This window comes from Amblyraja radiata, chromosome 23, assembly GCF_010909765.2.
Source record: "Amblyraja radiata isolate CabotCenter1 chromosome 23, sAmbRad1.1.pri, whole genome shotgun sequence".
Lineage (NCBI taxonomy): Eukaryota > Metazoa > Chordata > Chondrichthyes > Rajiformes > Rajidae > Amblyraja > Amblyraja radiata.
The window spans coordinates 6,999,373-7,018,035 of NC_045978.1; the positions used below are offsets into that span (position 1 = coordinate 6,999,373).

General features: G+C 43.6%; 1 protein-coding gene across 1 annotated transcript in view; it reads left to right on the forward strand.

The window, feature by feature from the left end:
• Positions 1 to 427: 427 nt before the first annotated feature.
• Positions 428 to 18,663, forward strand: part of gdap1l1 (ganglioside induced differentiation associated protein 1 like 1) — a 37,754-nt gene continuing 19,518 nt past the window's right edge. The window contains exons 1-2 of the mRNA XM_033041470.1: positions 428 to 827; positions 13,048 to 13,240. Coding sequence (XP_032897361.1) covers positions 630 to 827; positions 13,048 to 13,240 — 391 coding nt within the window. The 5' untranslated portion in view covers positions 428 to 629. The remainder of the gene's footprint in view (positions 828 to 13,047; positions 13,241 to 18,663) is intronic.

The following is an 18,663-nucleotide window of genomic DNA, read 5'->3' on the forward strand; positions in this document are numbered from 1 at the left end:
TGAACCTCTACTGACAGGAGGCTCCTCATGGACTCTTTATGACTGACTTTGGTGCCTTCCCTCACAGTGGGAAACTTTTGATTCTGCTGTGTGGGGATGTTTTATGTTTAAATCTATCGTGTGTTGTGTTCTTTATTTTAGTGTATGGCTGTATGGTGATCACATTTCACCGTGCCATCTGGCACATGTGACAAATAAATATATCTTGTATCTTGTATATCCCCTTTCTCAGCTTCAATGATAAGCTTTTCATCTGCAACTTATCTAAAGCATGAACATAATGTAATATAAATCTACTAAACTGCACACGCCCATTGGATGTTCCAATGTGCCATGTAGTGTACGAACAGCCTATCCGAATGGTTATAAATACGCCATAATGATCACCAATTATTACTTGCCTAAATACATTCTCAGTGAACCTTAATGCCAACAGAAACGGAGCCACACACGCACACACACAGGCACGTACACACACACACACACACACACAGTACATATGGTACATATTGAACGCTAGTGTGACGGCTTGGAGGTTGCCCGGTCTCTTCCTGTTTCTGCTGCTGGGTGGGTGCTGATGCTGAGGCTGATGCTTCCCCACCTCGCTTCTCGCCCTGTTCCCTGCTATCATGGCGTCTCAGAATTCTCCTGCCTCGAACTGTAGCTGGTGGCCGATCTCAGCAACAGAAATCGACGGGAAAGACGACGAGGACGAACAAAGCTGCACCCCGGCTCAGGAGCTGGTGGCCTTCCTCCCTGACAAAAGCGAAAAAGACGGCGACAGCATCGTCTTGTATCATTGGACTCAGAGCTTCAGCTCTCAAAAGGTAAACACTGTAACAAGGGGTACATAGCAATAGGACGGGAATACCCTGGTAGCGATTTATATCTCGATTCCCCTTATTGAACACACTTACTTTGGGTTTTTTTAAATTTATTGCCTGGAGAAAGACATTAGAAAAAGTCTACCTATTGTTTCCGACAACGTGTTCTTATAATCTGCAGATTTAGCCTTGTCGCTTTCATTATAACATATTGACTGACGCTCAGTATGTGGTAATGTGAAAGGTTTGTTCTTCAACATAATGAAAATCAATCATTGTTTTGTTTTTTTTGTTGGGTGTTTTAGTTGAGTAAATGTAATTTTATTTGCAGGAAAACTGCAGCCATGCCCAAATATGTATGAGCACAAAAAAAACCCAACCCAGAATTGTGTAGAGAGCTCTCTATATTCACTGGAGCACCTGGACACCATGGCATTATTGCAGAATGCAGATAAAGGTTTAGTGATATCTAAGATGATTCGTGTGTGGCATTTGGATGGTTAGGCTGGTGGGACCATCAGACGGGAAAGAAAACCGTGAGAAGAAGGAGGCAGTGTAAACACATCCATACACCTCGCATTGGGAGGCAACAATGCATTGCAATTAGATTGCATTGGGCGACGTGAGATCTTCCGGTGCAGGTTGATCCTGAATGTCATTCCATTATTTTCCATGTAGTATTGAGCCCTGCTATGTCGACATCTGCACTCTGGGACGTGGACAAAGATTTCCGCCTTCCTCTCGCCTTTTTTTTTCTTGGTTGTATTTCTTTGTGGGAAATTGTGGCGACACAAGGAACTGCAGATGCCGGTGTACCAAAAAAAAAAGACACAAAGTGCTGGAGTTCTTTAATTTTAAAAACAACGTTCTTTATGGCAGTTGACCTGATTATTGGGATGCGCAGGAAAATTCATAAGATCATAAGTGAGAGGAGCAGAATTAGGCCATTCGGCCCATCAAGTCTACTCCGCCATTCAATCGTGGCTGATCTATCTCTCCCAACCCCATTCTCCTGCTTTCTCCTCATTCTATTCTTACCTAAATGGTAACCAAAATTGCAGGAAGCATAAGAAATCTGCACATGGCATTTAAAAAAATAAGCATTTCTACAATCTTTACCTGACTGAAAGAGTATGGATAAATCCAGTCTCATATCTGGTATTGGATCTGATCAGATTTTGAGGTCACTTGAACTAATTCACTGGAATGTTGCCTTGTAATGGACCCCAAAGTATTAGTGCTCACATCATTTTCACCAATAGGCATCTCTCCAGCATACACATTAAAAATTTGATTCTGCTGTATTGAACTTTGACAAAAAATGTTAGACTCAAGCCATGCCCACAGTTTTGAATGCTACTGATCAAATACTGCAGTGAATTGTATGTTAACAAGGCATTTAAGGGACCTGACATTCTGGTTTTATGTTGGGTCATGGAAATGATGTTTCTGAAGCATTATGCTAATAGCAATTTCTGTTACCAAGTCTGTTTAATTAATTTTTGCCATTGTCGCCTTCATTCCCGCAATTGTTTGATTATTAAAGACCTAGAAGCCAGTAAATAATGGTACCTTAGCCCACATGAAATCACTTGCATATTTGTACTTTAACCCACCCCTCCAATATACTACATGTAACTTAAAATGAGTAAGATTAAGTAAATAGGTAGACAAAAATGTTGGAGAAACTCCGCGGGTGAGGCAGCATCTATGGAGCGAAGGAATAGGCAACGTTTTGGGTTGAGACCCTTCTTCGGACTAATGTGAGGGGGGGGGTGGGAAAAAGAAAGGAAGAGGCGGAGACAGTGGGCTGTGGGAGAGCTGGGAAGGGGAGGGGTAGGAGGGAGAAAGCAAGGACTACTTGAAATTGGAGAAGTCAATGTTCATACCGCTGGGATGTAAACTACCCTATCGAAATATGAGGTGCTGCTCCTCCAATTTGAGGTGGGACTCACTCTGGCAATGGAGGAGGCCCAGGACAGAAAGGTCGGATTTGGAATAGGAGGGGGAGTTGAAGTGCTGAGCCACCCCGGGAGATCAGGTTGGTTAGTGCGAACTGAGCGGAGGTGTTGGGCGAAGGGATCGCTAAGTCTGCGCTTTGCCTCACCATAATCCTCCTCTCCATAGGTCCTGCCTCAGCTGCTGAGTTACTCCAGCATTTTTGTCTACTATCAATAAACTACAGTCATTGACCTCTACACTAAGGGAAGAACTTCTACCCATTCCATACAGGGGTCTCATTATTTTATAGATCCTAATTAATTTAATTGTGAGCCTCCTCTCTTCCAAAATAAATATCCTCAGCCCATAACATAAAAACTGGGAGCTTGTAGTCCTTGCAACATCTTTGCCAATCTCTTCTGAACCCTCCTGAGTGCTGTTGTTGGATTGTGGTGACTCTAGGCTGGGCAGTGGTATATGGTTTATGGTGGTTAAGTTACTGAATGTGCAATCCAGAAACTTTAACCTAAGGTAAGGAAACATAAGTTCATATCCCTGTACTTATGTTTCTGACCTAGAAATGAGAGCATCTTGTCTAGTTTATGTTTTATCTACCTGTACTGTTATCTTTAGTAAAGTCAAGTAAAGTCAAGATACACACAAAAAGCTGGAGTATCCAAACGGGTCAGACAGCATCTCAGGAGAAATGGAATAGGTGACGTTTCGGGTCGAGACTCTTCTTCAGACTATCTGATGAAGGGTCTCGACCCGAAATGTTACCTATTCCTTTTCACCAGAGACCTGCTGAGTTAATCCAGCTTTTTGTGTCTATCTTTGGTTTAAACCAGCATCTGCAGTTCCTTCCTACACGTCAAGTAAAGTCAAGTTTATTGTCTTATATGACGAGGTAACGGTTTCCCAGGCACACAGACTCAGACAATACACAAAAACACAAATTCTACAAAAATTGCATACAAACAGTAATGCATGGATGATCACTCATCCACACAGACTTGGAAGGGCTGAAGGGCCTGTTTCCACGCTGTATCTCTAAACTCTAAAGAGTGTTTGTGCAATTGGTTCAGACGTGTTTCAAGTCAATGGTGATTTGCAGGAACACGCATTGGTTGTGCCATTGAATTTCAACTGTACGTGGTTAAACTCATATTGGGGATGGTCATTACCTGCCACTTCTGTGGCGTGAGTGTAACTTGCCACTTATCGTCCCATGCCTGAACGTGGCCACATCTTGCTGTGAAGAGGCTTGGGTGGTACCGTTTACAGAGGAGTTGAAAATGGAGATGCACATTGTTGATCATCAGTAAGCACACCACTTTTGACCTTATGATAGAGGGAAGAACACGATGAAACACTTGAAGATGATTGTGCCTGGGACACTGCCTATAGAAGCCCTGGAGTGAAAGCACTGTTCAGCACTTCTTCCACCAACTTGCAGAAGATTGGCTGATGATTAGCAGGATTGACTATCTCCTGCTTTCTGTGGTCCTGATCATTGTCATTGTCAATTCTAGTGATTGTACTGGAACAGAGGTGCAGCTTGTCAGGGCCACAGGTCTTTAGTACTACATGTGGAGATGTTATCCAGTCCCATAGTCTTTGCCATAACTAGTGCTCTCCTTTGTTCTGTGCAGTCATAGAGTCATAAAGGCTTTTGGCCCAACTTGCCCAACACATGAACTATTTTGTATTGCAGTTGTAGTTCATTTTTGCAATTTCTATCCTTGCACTGTTGGCAGGTAATGGTGACATTACTTTCAAAGTGGTTCAATAGTTCTTTACTATCATATGTACCGATGTACAGTGAAATTCCCTTTTCGCGTACAGTTCAGTAAATTATTACTGCATGTAAACACAATCTCAGATTGTATAACGTGTGTAGAAACAGCCCACTGAGCCCATATACAAGAGTCGCCAGGTTTTGACGGCATTTTCAAAGTCCAAGCTGCAGCAAGCCATAAAGGCACGTTGCAGCCATCGCCTCCAATTGTCTTGCGAATCGAAGATAGTCACAGAATGCTGGAGTAACTCAGCAGGACAGGCAGCATCTCTGGAGAGAAGAAGTGGGTGACGTTTCGGGCTGAGACCCTTCTTCAGACTTGGTCCCTCAAACCATCGCGAGCAATTTTGTATGGTATTGTGAGCAATTTTGGGTACCATATGTGAGGAAGGATGTGCTGGCTCTGGAAAGGGTCCAGAGGAGGTTTACAAGAATGATCCCAGGAATGAGTGGCTTAACATATGATGAGCGTTTAACGGCACTGGGCCTGTACTCGCCGGAGTTTAGAAAAATGAGGAGGGACCTCATTCAAATGTACAGAACAGTGAAAGGCTTGGATAGAGTGGATGTGAAGAAGATGTGTTCACTAGTGGGAGAGTCTAGGACTAGAGGTCATAGACTCAGAATTAAAGGGCATCCCTTTAGGAAGGAGATGATGCGGCATTTCTTTAGTCAGAGGGTGGTGAATCTGGAACTCATTGCCACAGAGGGCTGTGGAGGCCGTCAATGGATACTTTTAAGCCAGAGATAGATAGATTCTTGATTGGTAAGGGTGTTGGGTTATGGGGAGAAGGCAAAAGAATGGGGTTAAGAGGGAGAGATAGATCAGCCATGATTGAATGGTGGAGTAGACTTGATGGGCTGAATGGCCTAGTTCGGCTCCCATCACTTGTGACCTTATGCCCACGCCAACCAACATGCCCCATCTACACGAGCCACTTATTCAATAGTTCAATTATGCTTTATTTGTCCCATATCCATCTAAACCTCTGCTATCCCTGCACCTGTCCATATGTTTCTTAAACATTGCAATTGTCCCTGCCTCAACTACCACCTCCGGCAGCTCGATCCATACACCCACCACCTTTGTGTAAAAAAGTTGCCCATCAGGTTCCTATTAAATCTTTTCCCTTCACTTGTTCTTGAGTCCCCTACTTTGGTTTAGTTTAGTTTAGTTTAGAGATACAGAGTGTAAACATGCCATTCAGCCCACCGGTTCCACGTTGACCAGCGATCCCCGCACATTAACACCATTCTACACTCACTAGGGACAATTTTTACATTTACCAAACCACTTAACCTTCAAACCTGTACGTCTTTTGAGTGTGGGAGGAAACCAAAGCACCCGGATAAAACCCACGGGGAGAACGTACAAACTCCGTACAGACAGCACCCGCAGTCGGAATCGAACCTGGGTCTCCGGCGCTGCATTCGCTATAAGGCAGCAACTCTACCACTGCGCCACCGGGACTATACTCTGGATAAAAGACTCAGTGCGTTTACCTTATTTATTCTCTCAAGATCTTATGCATCTCTATAGGTTCATCCCTCATCCTCCTGCACCCCAAGAAATAAAATCCTAGCCTGCTCAACCTCTCCCTTCAGCTAAGTCCCTCGAGTCCGGGTAACATCCTGGTAAATCTTTTCTGCATCCTTTCCAGCTAATCAATTTTTTTCTTGATGTGGCATGGAGTGAATCAAATTGGCTGGAGACTGGGTGGTGGGATTCTCCGGAGGAGGCCAAGATGGATCATATGTTTGGCACTGCTGTTCTGGCTAAACGAGTCCGCAAATGTAGGAATCTTGTACCCAGTACTCACTTGAAGGGTCTTGCCGTCACTGGTAATGGAGATGTTCTTGGAGCCTCCACAACCACCATTATCATCAATAAGACACAAAATGCTGGAGTAACTCGGCAGGTCTGGCAGCATCCATGGACAACATGGATAGGTGACATGTTGGGTCAGGACCCTTCGTCAAACTGAGTTTAGTTTAGTTTATTATTGTCACATGTACTGAGGTATAGTGAAAAGCGTTTTTGTTGCGAAAAACATCACCTATCCATGTTGTTCAGGGATGCTGCCTTCTTTTTCTTCTTTCGTGTGACGTGCACAGCCTAAAGTTGTTGGACAACTTGTTCTATTTGTTCTTCCCTTTGTGCACGTCGAGTTGATTGCATTAGTCAAAACAGGGCGGACCACGTGAAGGTTGCAATCTTCCACCCCAGGGATGCTGCCTGACCCACGGAGTTACCCACCCATTGCACATGTCCCATGTGGTCTGTGGAAACACCAAGTTTGCTGTGACACATAACCCTGACCATATGATTTTTTTTTTTTAGATTAATAAATGAACTCAACCTTGTGCATCTGATCTGCTTGCTCTGAAAATGCCTCACGAATATCACATTACTTTTGGAGGTCAATGTACCATTTACAAGTCAGCAGTTAGTTTGAGCAAGATCAGATAATGCAATGGACTTTGAGCCTCATTAATCATTCTTCCCGCTAAGCCCCTCTAGCACTTTTGTTTCTCTCTGTACCTTATTCTAATAAATGCCTATCTTCTTGCGACACAGAAATCCCACAGAGCATTGTACATTAAGGCTGCATTTACATCATCTGTTTCATACGATTCAAAACCATTTTGAATCAATACCATTTTAAAAATTGTAGTATCCAAATAAAATTGCTCTTATATGGATAGCATCCTTCCTGTTCCCAGGATATTCTAAAGTGGTTCTTAGAAAGTGAAGCTTTTTTGAAACAGAGGGTTGAATGTTAACTCCCCCAAAAAGGGAAGCATGCAGGGCTTTAAATGAGAAACAGTTGGCTTGTATCCAAATTTCTGATTTAGGTCATAAGGTCATAAGTGATAGGAACAGAATTAGGCCATTCGGCCCATCAAGTCTACTCTGCCATTCAATCATGGCTGATCTATCTCTCCTAACCCCATACTCAGGCCTTCACCCCGTAATCCATGACGCCCGTACTAATCCATTGACTTGGCCTCCACAGCCTTCTGTGGCAAAGAATTCCACAGATTCACCACGCTCTGACTAAAGAAATTCCTCCTCATCTCCTTCCTAAAGGAACGTCCTTTAAGTCTGAGGCTATGACCCCTGGTCCTAGACTCTCCCACTAGTGGAAACATCCTCTCCACATCCGCTCTGTCCAATATTTCATTATTCAGTACATTTCACTGTTTAAGTGGAAATGGGTGAAGAAGGGACTGTGATAAATCTGCTTTCGGGGAGAAAATTGGTTTAACAAAGCTGCCCGCCATCATTTCAAAAGATATTTTGTTACAGTCACAGGCCCTGTGAAAACTTTTAATTTACCCATGGCAAGACGTCTGCTTGGAACATTAGAAATGTTTGCTCCAGTAATAAGCTACTCAGTAATACATCTTTCTCACAATCATTCCTCCTTCCTCCCATAGTCCGAACAAGTCGAATCATCAATAACACACAAAATGCTGGAGTATCTCAGTGGGTCTGTAGCATCCATGAAAAACATGGATAGGTGACATGTTGGGTCAGGACCCTTCGTCACACTGAGTTTAGTTTATTATTGTCACATGTACTGAGGTATAGTGAAAAACTTTTTTTTTGCGAAACGTCAAGTATCCATGTTCTTCAAGGATGCTGCCTGACCCGCTGACTTACTCCAGCATTTTGTAGATGAAGAAGGGCCTCGACCTGAAACGTCACCCATCCTTTTTCTCCGGAGATGCTGCCTGACCCGCTGAGTTACTACAGCACTTTGTGTCTGTCTCCATTTTCATCGTCACAACTCCCCAATAAAGCAAACGCCGCGTGGAAAATGGAAATATATAGCCCAAACTTTGGGAAAGTATTAAAAAATGATATAGAATGCTCAAGCAACACAGCGGATCAGGCAGCATCCTTGGAATCTGGTCTGTTGCATTAAGAATGATGATGAGCATTTCTTGACTGTAGCACTAAAGGGGCTGTCCCACTTGGGTGACCTAATCCGCGAGTTCTGGCGAGTTTGCCCTTGACTCATACTCGCAGCTTGGTCGACACGAGGTCGTAGGAGGTCTTTGTAACTCTCCTTCATGCCCGTGTAGTTGTGGCCTCAGCTAGGTCGCGGCATATTTTTCAACATGTTGAAAAATGCCCACGAGTAAAAAAAGGTCGCCATGGAAAAAATCGATACTTTTTTTACTTGTAGGTTTAGTCGTAGTAGGTCGTAATAGGTCGGCATGTTAGTCGTAGGTGATCGAGGGTAGTCGAAGGTTGTCGAAGGTCATTGTAGATAGTCTTCATCATAGTCGAAGGAGATCGAAGGAGGTTGTCTTCACTTTCCACTATTCGGTGTCCAATTTCCCCGAAGTTAGTTGTAGCTAGTTGTAGCTGGTCGTAGCTTGTCTTCAACATAGTCTTCAACATAGTCGAAGGAGGTGTTCAAGATGACATTTTTACAAACTCTCCTAAACTCTTCTAAACTCGCCAATTAGGTCACCCAAGTGGGACAGCCTCTTAAGAATAATAAAAGATTCAACCAATGAATGTTAACTTGATTTTCATGACACAAAAATTAATACACAACCAACACAATTTGTTTTTTAAATCCATAATTATTTGGTCTTCCACATGAAATGAGCTTTGATGGACTCCTGTTACTAATCTGCATGTTGTGTGAGTGATACAATAGTCTGATGTGACAATTTGTTTTCATTGTAGAAAGTGGGTTAAATGATCTTTAATGCAGCTGCTGATGGCAATAAGCAGAAAGTTAAGTGAACTTACCTGAATCAAGGAGCTGTAGTGGTCAAGGTAACAGGTCCTAAAAGATAGTAAGAGGCTGTGGTAACATGCTGATTATACGATATCAAATCTGTTTGGATGTCATGCAAATCAAAGCTTTTCATTTTACCTCGGTATATGTGACAATATTCAACACAAACCTAAATAAAAGAGTCTCTATCCAAAACGTCACTATTTGTTCTCTCCAAAGATGCTGCCTGTCCTGCTGAGCTACTTCAGCTTTTTGTGTCTCTCTTCCTAATATTACACAGCCAGTTAACTTTGGTAACAGTCTCATTCAGTAGTGCAATGAAACAGCGTTTCTCTACTTGAAGAAACAAGGCATTGTAGATGGCAAAATCTTTTGTTGAACACAAAGTACTGGAGTTCCCATTGGGTCAGGGCAGCATTTCTGGGGAACATGGATAGGTGAGGTTTTGGGTTGGGACCCTTCTTCAGACAGATCGTACAGGGAGATGGGGAGGGGAGGCGAAAACTTGAAAAGATAGGTGGTGTGGGACAGAGCCTGGTGGGTGGTAGGTGGATACAGGTGAGGGGGTGGGGGGTTGTGATGGGCAGATGGCTGGAGAAAGGGTAGAGATGAAAAAGGGTGACAAAAGGGGAACAAAAAGCAGTGAAGGAGGAGTGAAATGTGCACAGGCTTTACTTTCACAAATTTACTATTTGTCTCAAAATAAATCCCACTGTGCCAGTAATAACCTTGGTAGCCATGCAAGTGAAAGTATTCAAACTATCCACTTAGCCGCCTGCAGAAATGAACCATGTGCATCTTTGCACAACATATTATTTATCACAGCATGAAATATGATTCAGTTTTCGCGTCTGATGCCAATATTCTTTATTAGAATCAATGACATGAAAAGGACTTGAGGATGAAGGAATAGAGGGACTGTGGTGGAGGAGAATGAATCAAATCATTGGAACCAAAAGTAGAAACACTGAGATGGATCAGTCAGTCGCAGTCACATTTATTTATATAGCACATTTAAAAAACAACTCTCGTTGGCCAAAGTGCTTTACATTTGTTATAAGAATAGTATAAACAAACAAACTACATACATATATACATATAGCCCTCGCTCAGTGGACGTCAGGAAAGGCTTGGGAGTATAGATAAGATTTTAGTCTTGACTTAAAGGAGTCGATGGAGGGGGCAGTTCTGATGGGGAGGGGGATGCTGTTCCACGGTCTAGGAGCTGCAACCGCAAAGGCGCGGTCGCCCCTAAGCTTATGCCTAGACCGCGGGATATTCAGCAGCCCCAAGTCGGCCGATCTGATGGATCAGATAGCGGTCATTACAAAATCGCCAAAATCTTTCAAGAATGGTATAGCACATACTATTGCATATAGCATATAATATAATGCTACAGTATATAATGCATGACATATAGCATGGGCGGCACAGTGTCACAGCGGTAGAGTTGCTGTCTTACAGCACGAGGGTCCCGGATTCGATCCTGACCTCGGGTGCTGTCTGTACGGAGTTTGTGCTTTCTCCCTGTGACCGCGTGGGTTTTCTCCAGGTGCTCCGGTTTCCTTCCACACTCCAAAGACATACAGTTTTGTAGGTTAATGGGCTTCAGTTATAAATTGTCTCTTGTGTGCTAGTGTATGGGGATCGTGGACTCGGTGGGCCAAAGAGCCTGTTTCTGCCCTGTGTCTCCAAACTAAACCAAATAAAACTAAATATTACCTTTATTTGTGATACAACCGTTAATTGGTGAGGCCGCATTTGGAGTACTGTGTTCAGTTTTGGTCACCCTGCTTTAGGAAGATGTCATTAAGCTGGAAAGAGGGCAGAGAGGATTTACGGCTCAAGGGGCTGAGATATAGGGGGAGCTTGGGTAGGCGAAGAATTTATTTGTTGAAGTACAGGAGGCTGCAGGGTGATCTTATGTAGGTATATAAAATAATGAGGGGAATAGATAGGGTGAATGCACAGTCTTCTACCCAGGGTCGGGCAATCAACAACCAGATCACATAGGGTTAAGGTGATAAGGACAAGATTTATTAGGAACCTGAGGGCAATCTTTGCATGCAGAGGGCAAAGGGCGTTTGGAACGAGCTGCCAGAGGTGGTAGTTGAAGTTATAACTATAACAGATCCGAGATGAGAAAAACATTTCGACAAGGTCCCACATAAGAGATTAGAATACAAATTTAAAGCACACGGTATTGGGGGATCAGTATTGATGTGGATAGAGAACTGGCTGGCAGACAGGAAGCAAAGAGTAGGAGTAAACGGGTCCTTTTCAGAATGGCAGGCCGTGACTAGTGGGGTACCGCAAGGCTCAGTGCTGGGACCCCAGCTATTTACAATATATATTAATGATTTGGATGAGGGAATTGAATGCAACATCTCCAAGTTTGCGGATGACACAAAGCTGGGGGGCAGTGTTAGCTGTGAGGAGGATGCTAGGAGGCTGCAAGGTGACTTGGATAGGCTGGGTGAGTGGGCAAATGCATGGCGGATGCAGTATAATGTGGATAAATGTGAGGTTATCCACTTTGGTGGCAAAAACAGGAAAGTAGACATATCTGAATGGTGGCCGATTAGGAAAAGGGGAGATTCAACGAGACCTGGGTGTCATGGTACACCAGTCATTGAAAGTAGGCACACAGGTGCAGCAGTCTGTGAAGAAAGCGAATGGTATATTTGCATTCATAGCAAAAGGATTTGAGTATAGGAGCAGGGATGTTCTACTGCAGTTATACAGCGTCTTGGTGAGACCACACCTGGAGTATTGTGTACAGTTTTGGTCTCCTAATCTGAGGAAGGACATTCTTGCCATAGAGGGACTACAGAGAAGGTTCACCAGACTGATTCCTGGGATGTCAGGACTTTCATATGAAGAAAGACTGGATAGACTCGGCTTGTACTCGCTAGAATTTAGAAGATTGAGGGGGGATCTTATAGAAACTTATAAAATTCTTAAGGGGTTGGACAGGCTAGATGCAGGAAGATTGTTCCCGATGTTGGGGAAGTCCAGAACAAGGGGTCACAGTTTAAGGATAAAGGGGAAATCTTTTAAGACTGAGATGAGAAAAACATTTTTCACACAGAGAGTGGTGAATCTCTGGAATTCTCTGCCACAGAAGGTAGTTGAGGCCAGTTCATTGGCTATATTTAAGAGGGAGTTAGATGTGGCCCTTGTGGCTAAAGGGATCAGGGGGTATGGAGAGAAGGCAGGTACAGGATACTGAGTTGGATGATCAGCCATGATCATATTGAACGGCGGTGCAGGCTCGAAGGGCCGAATGGCCTCTACTCCTGCACCTATTTTCTATGTTTCTATGTTTCTTTGTTTATAACAGCATTTAAAAGACATGTTCATGGATGGGAAAGGTTCAGAGTGGTTTGGGTCAGCAGGGACCAGTTGGGCCAAAGGTAGACACAGAATGCTGGAGTAACTCAGGGGGACAGACAGCATCTCTGTAGAGAAGTCTCGACCCGAAACATCGCCCATTCCTTCTTTCCAGAGCTGCCTGTCCCACTGAGTTACTCAGGCACTTTGTTTCTATCTTCGATTTAAACCAGCATATGCTGTTCTTTCCTACACAGTTGGGCCGAAGGGCCACCTTCGATGCTATATGACTCTATGACATCCCCTTGCCCTCGCTATTTGTTCAGCCTTGATTTACATTTGTTTCATATCATCGACAAGCCACCTGAAAGATGCCTCTTTGTTCCAGGTTCGTCTACTGATTGCAGAGAAAGGTGTGCCGTGCGACGAGCGGGATGTGAGTTTACCATTAACTGAACATAAAGAACCATGGTTTATGCGGCTGAACTTGGGCGAAGAGGTGCCGGTGGTCATCCATGAGGACAATATCATCAGTGATTACAACCAAATTATTGATTACCTGGAGAAGACCTTTGTGGGAGGTAACGTTCTACTACTCATCAATACATAAGATTACAATACAATAGATAAGCGCATTTAGAGAAAGGAATAAGAAATGTTCTTCTTAAGCCACTAATAGTAAATGCAATAAATATACGAGAATTACAGTGAAGGAAGAAAGAGGATATAGTCACCACATGCAGATATCGATCCAAAGTGTCCATGCCTTTAGGTTCCTCAGTGGAGAACAGTTTTCTCTGTGGGGTCAACCATCCTTGACATTCCATCCCTGCACATTGCACCACAGAGATTTGGGAAGCATTGGAAATGTCTAACCTCCTATTTTGCTGCCAACGTGGGTGGTACATGTAAGAAATGTAACAAAACATTACTTTGGTGTGGGATACATTTGACAGAAATTATGGAGTTCATCTTTTGCTTTAGTTTTAGTTTTATTGATGTTTGAATAGTTGCCTTGTGATATTATACATCACCTTTGATGTTCATGGTGTACTGGCACAGGGGTAGAGTTGCTGCTGTACAGCGCCAGAGGCCCGGCCTATGGGTGCCGTGTGTACAGAGTTTGTACGTTCTACCTGTGACCACATAGGTTTTCTCCAGGCGCTCCGGTTTGTGAGTTAATTGACAATGGACAATAGACAATAGATGCGGGAGTAGGCCATTTGGCCCTTCGAGCCAGCACCGCCATTCAATGTGATCATGGCTGATCATCCACAATCTTTAGCAGTTTGCACCCCAGCGGTATGAACATTGACTTCTCTAATTTCAGGCAGTCCCTACTTTCTCCTCCCCTTCTCAGCTCTCCCTCAGCCCACTTGCTCCACCTCTTCCTTTCTTCTTCCCCTCCCCCCCCCCCCCCCCCCCCCACCCCCCGACCCTCACATAAGTCTGAAGAAGGGTTTCGTAACGTTGCCTATTTCCTTCGCTCCATTGATGCTGCCTCACCCGCTGAATTTCTCCAGCATTTTTGTCTACCACCCACAATCAGTACCCCATTCTTGCCTTCTCACTATGTCCCTTGACTCTGCTATCTTTAAGAGCTCTATCTAACACTTAGATCCTAATGTTTATTGGAATCTCTCCTTTAGAAATATAGAAACATAGACATAGAAACATAGAAAAAATGTGCAGGAGGAGGCCATTTGGCCCTTCGAGCCAGCACCGCCATTCGTTGTGATCATGGCTGATCGTCCCCTATCAATAACCCGTGACTGCCTTCTCCCCATATCCCTTGACTCCACCTAGAGCTCTATATAACTCTCTCTTAAATCCATCCAGTGACTTGGCCTCCACTGCCCTCTGTGGCAGGGAATTCCATAAATTCACAACTCTCTGGTGAAAATGTTTTTTCTCACCTCAGTCTTAAATGACCTCCCCTTTATTCTAAGACTGTGGCCCCTGGTTCTGGACTCACCTAACAATGGGAAAATTTTTCCTGCATCTAGCTTGTCCAGTCCTTTAATAATTTTGTATGTTTCTATAAGAGGTAAAAACAAGGCTAATTAACCGACAAACCCGCACGTCTTGTGGGATTTGGGAGGAAATTGGAGCACGAGGAGGAAGCCCACGTGGTCACAGGGAGAACGTGCAAACTCCACACAGATAACACACGAGGTCAGGATCGAACTGGAGTCTCTGGCATGGGAGGCAACAGCTCTACCACTGTGCCACTCTGGGCCGAATGGCCTGTTCCTGTTCTGTACTGTTCTATGGTTAGACGTCACCTAATTTCATGAAATTCAAACAAACAATGAACATTAAAAAATATAGAATTGAACTACCTTCAAAAGAGCAGCGCTCACAGATTCTAGTTCCAATCTCCACTTGGCAAGGCAAAGCCATTGATTTATTTACCCTCTTGAAGATCAGGAAATGATTTCTTTCACCGATATCTGACACCTGAAATACATAGAAATCAATAGATAAAGAAAGAAACGGTAAATGAACCATTACGTTGCATCTGAATCCTGAATAGCTACAGAATATATAAATGAGTTATTTAAAGGAGAACACTATTTAGTGAGTATTTTAATCTAAATTACTGATATTTGATATGCACAATTATTTTTTTAAACTACTTATAGACAATTGTTTTTGGCTTCAGAATTCAAGAAACCAAAGGGATAAAGAAACTACCGTAATCAAAACTAACTACTCAATTTATCAAAAGTGTTCACTTGAATTATTTGGTACTTTTTTCATCTCCTGGGATATTTTTCTCTTATTAATAGGATAGCAGTAACAGGATCGGTCCGAGTCAACATGGATTTACCCAGGGGAAATTATGCCTGACTAATCTTCTGGAATTTTTTGAGGATGTAACTAGAAAAATGGACAAGGGAGAGCCAGTAACCTGGACTTTCTGTAAGCATTTGATAAGGTCCCACATAGGAGATTAGTGGGCAAAATTAAAGCACATGGTATTGGAGGTAGGATACTGACATGGATAGAAAATTGGTTGTCAGACAAGAAACAGAGAGTAGGGATTAACGGGTCCCTTTCAGAATGGCAGGCAGTGACTAGTGGGGTACCACAAGGCTCGGTGCTGGGACCACAGCTATTTACAATATACATCAATGATTTAGATGAAGGGATTCAAAGTAACATTAGCAAATTTGCAGATGACACAAAGCTGGGTGGCAGTGTGAACTGTGAGGAGGATGCTATGAGGATGCAGGGTGACTTGGACAGGTTGGGTGACTGGGCAGATGCTTGGCAGATGCAGTTTAATGTGGATAAATGTACGGTTAACCACTTTGGTGGCAAAAAACAGGGAGGCAGATTATTATCTGAATGGTGTCAAATTGGGAAAAGGGGAAATACAACGAGATCTGGGGTCCTTGTTCATCAGTCACTGAAAGTAAACGTGCAGGTACAGCAGGCAGTGAATAAAGCGAATGGCATGTTGGCCTTCATAACAAGAGGAGTTGAGTATAGGAGCAAAGAGGCCCTTCTGCAGTTGTACAGGGCCCTAGTGAGAACACACCTGGAGTATTTTGTGCAGTTTTGGTCTCCAAATTTGAGGAAGGACATTCTTGCTATTGAGGGAGTGCAGCGTAGGTTCACGAGGTTAATTCCCGGGATGGCGGGACTGTCATATGTTGATAGAATGGAGCGGCTGGCCTTGTATACACTGGAATTTAGAAGGATAAGAGGCGATCTCATTGAAACATGTAAGATTATTAAGGGATTGGACACGTTAGAGGCAGGAAACATGTTCCCGATGTTGGGGCAGTCCAGAACCAGGGACCACAGTTTAAGGATAAGGGGGAAGTCTTTTAGAACGGAGATGAGGAAAAGCTTTTTCACCCAGAGAGTTGTGCATCTGTGGAATTCTCTGCCTCAGAAGGCACTGGAGGCCAATTCTCTGGATGCTTTCAAGAGAGAGTTAGATAGAACTCTTAAAGATAGCGGAGTCAGGAGATACGGTGAGAAGGCAGGAACAGGGTACTGAATGTGGACGATCAGCCATGATCACAGTGAATGGTGGTGCTGGCTCGAAGGACCGAATGGCCTATTCCTGCACCTATTGTCTATTGTCTATTGTTCAGGGTGATATAGAAGGTTATTTTTTCTAGTTTTAGTGAGAAAAGGTGGCCTGAGAAAAGGATTGCTTTGAATAATGGATGTGGTGTAGATTATAAAACAACATAATTTCAAGGTCGAAACAAGGAACTGCAGACTCTGGTTTACAAAAAAAGATACAAATTGCTGGAGTTACCAGCGGGTCAGTCAGCATCTCTGGAGAACATGGATAGGTGACATTTCGGGTCGGGTCTGAAGAAGGGTTCCGACCCGTAATGTCATCTATCAATGTTCTCCAGAGATGCTGCCTGACCCGCCGATTACTCCAGCACTTTGTGAATTTTCAAGGTAAAACCTCAAGTTCCAAGGATCCACTTGCCGGCTGCAGCCTCATAATCAACCTCATTCATCTGACTTCCTCTCCAATCTCTAGTCTTCAGATTCAACCTCTTCAGTCGTTTCCCCTACAATTCTTGAATCTGGATCTGATTCCAAATCCTGTCTTGATCCAAACATTGCCTTTGACCTTGACCTGAACCCGGCTGCTGGATATTGGTTGTCCATTGACGCAAACTTGCATCTCTCTTTATGTTTCGCTCCAGGTGAGGAGAAGCCAGCAGAAAGATATTTATCCAGTGTCCACAGCCACCCAAAATCTGAACTTTGTTGCAATGTTCCCAGCGACTAGAATTCTTCCCCATTCTCACTGAAGAAGGTTCCTGACCCGAAACATCACCGATCCATGCACTCTAGAGATGCTGCTTGACCCGCTGAGTTACTCCAGCATTTTATATACATTTATCAATGCTGACGTGTAGAAAGTGATAACATTACCATTTTCACATTTGGTAATGGAGGCAGATATAATAGGCTTTTAGACAGGCACATGGAAGTGCAGGGAATAGAGGGATATGGATTATGTCCGGCAGATGAGATCAGTTTAACTTGGCATCGTGTTCGACACAGACATTGTGGGTCGAAGGGCCCGTTCCTGTGCTATACTGCTCGATGTTCTACATTCTATATACTCTCAGCTGATGCCGTTTTGCATGAAACGAGATGATGAAGCCAGCAGCTTCTAAGGCCTACAACTATAAATGGGCCTCATATGGTTGGAGGAAAGTGAATGGTTATGGTACCCATTTCCGGTGAAAGCAGTGGAATTATGTATTTGGCATCAACCCCAATATTTAAACATCAAATCACTTTCTGCTATATAAATACAATCTATGGGCAGGAAGGAACAGCGGATGCTTGTTTAAACCGAAGATAGACACAAAATGCTGGAGTAACTCAGCGTGACAGGCAGCATCTCCGGAGAGAAGGAATGGGTGACGTTTCAGGTCGAGACCCTTCTTCAGACTGAAGCTCCATGCTGTTACTGTTGCTGTTACTCCAGCATTCTGTGTCTATCTTTGGCACAATCTATGGGCAGTTGTGATGTATGGACCACTATGTTAGGGGTGGAGAATTTCCTAAACATTAATGTTCTTGTGCATCAACTTGGACTATGATTGAACCCAGACCCCCATTGCTAAATTCATATCAACATCTAACTTGCTGCCCATGTACTTTTAAATCTTTGAGAATATCCTGACTGTCAGATAATAACATGTTTTCAAGGGAGAGTTAGATTTAGTTCTTAGGGATAACGGAATCAATGGATATGGGGAAAAAGCTGTGATGATCAGCCATGATCATATTGAATGGCGATGCTGGCTTGAAGGGCCGAATGGCCTACTCCTGCACCTATTTTCTATGTTTCTATAACTGGAGACACTGGCTGTTGCTGGAATCTTGAGCAAAACATAGAATGCAGGAGTAACTCAGCAGGTCAGGCAGCATCTGTGGAGGGAATGGATAGGCAACGTTTCAGGTCAGCACCCATCCTCAGATGGATTTTTAGATTTTTGTTTAA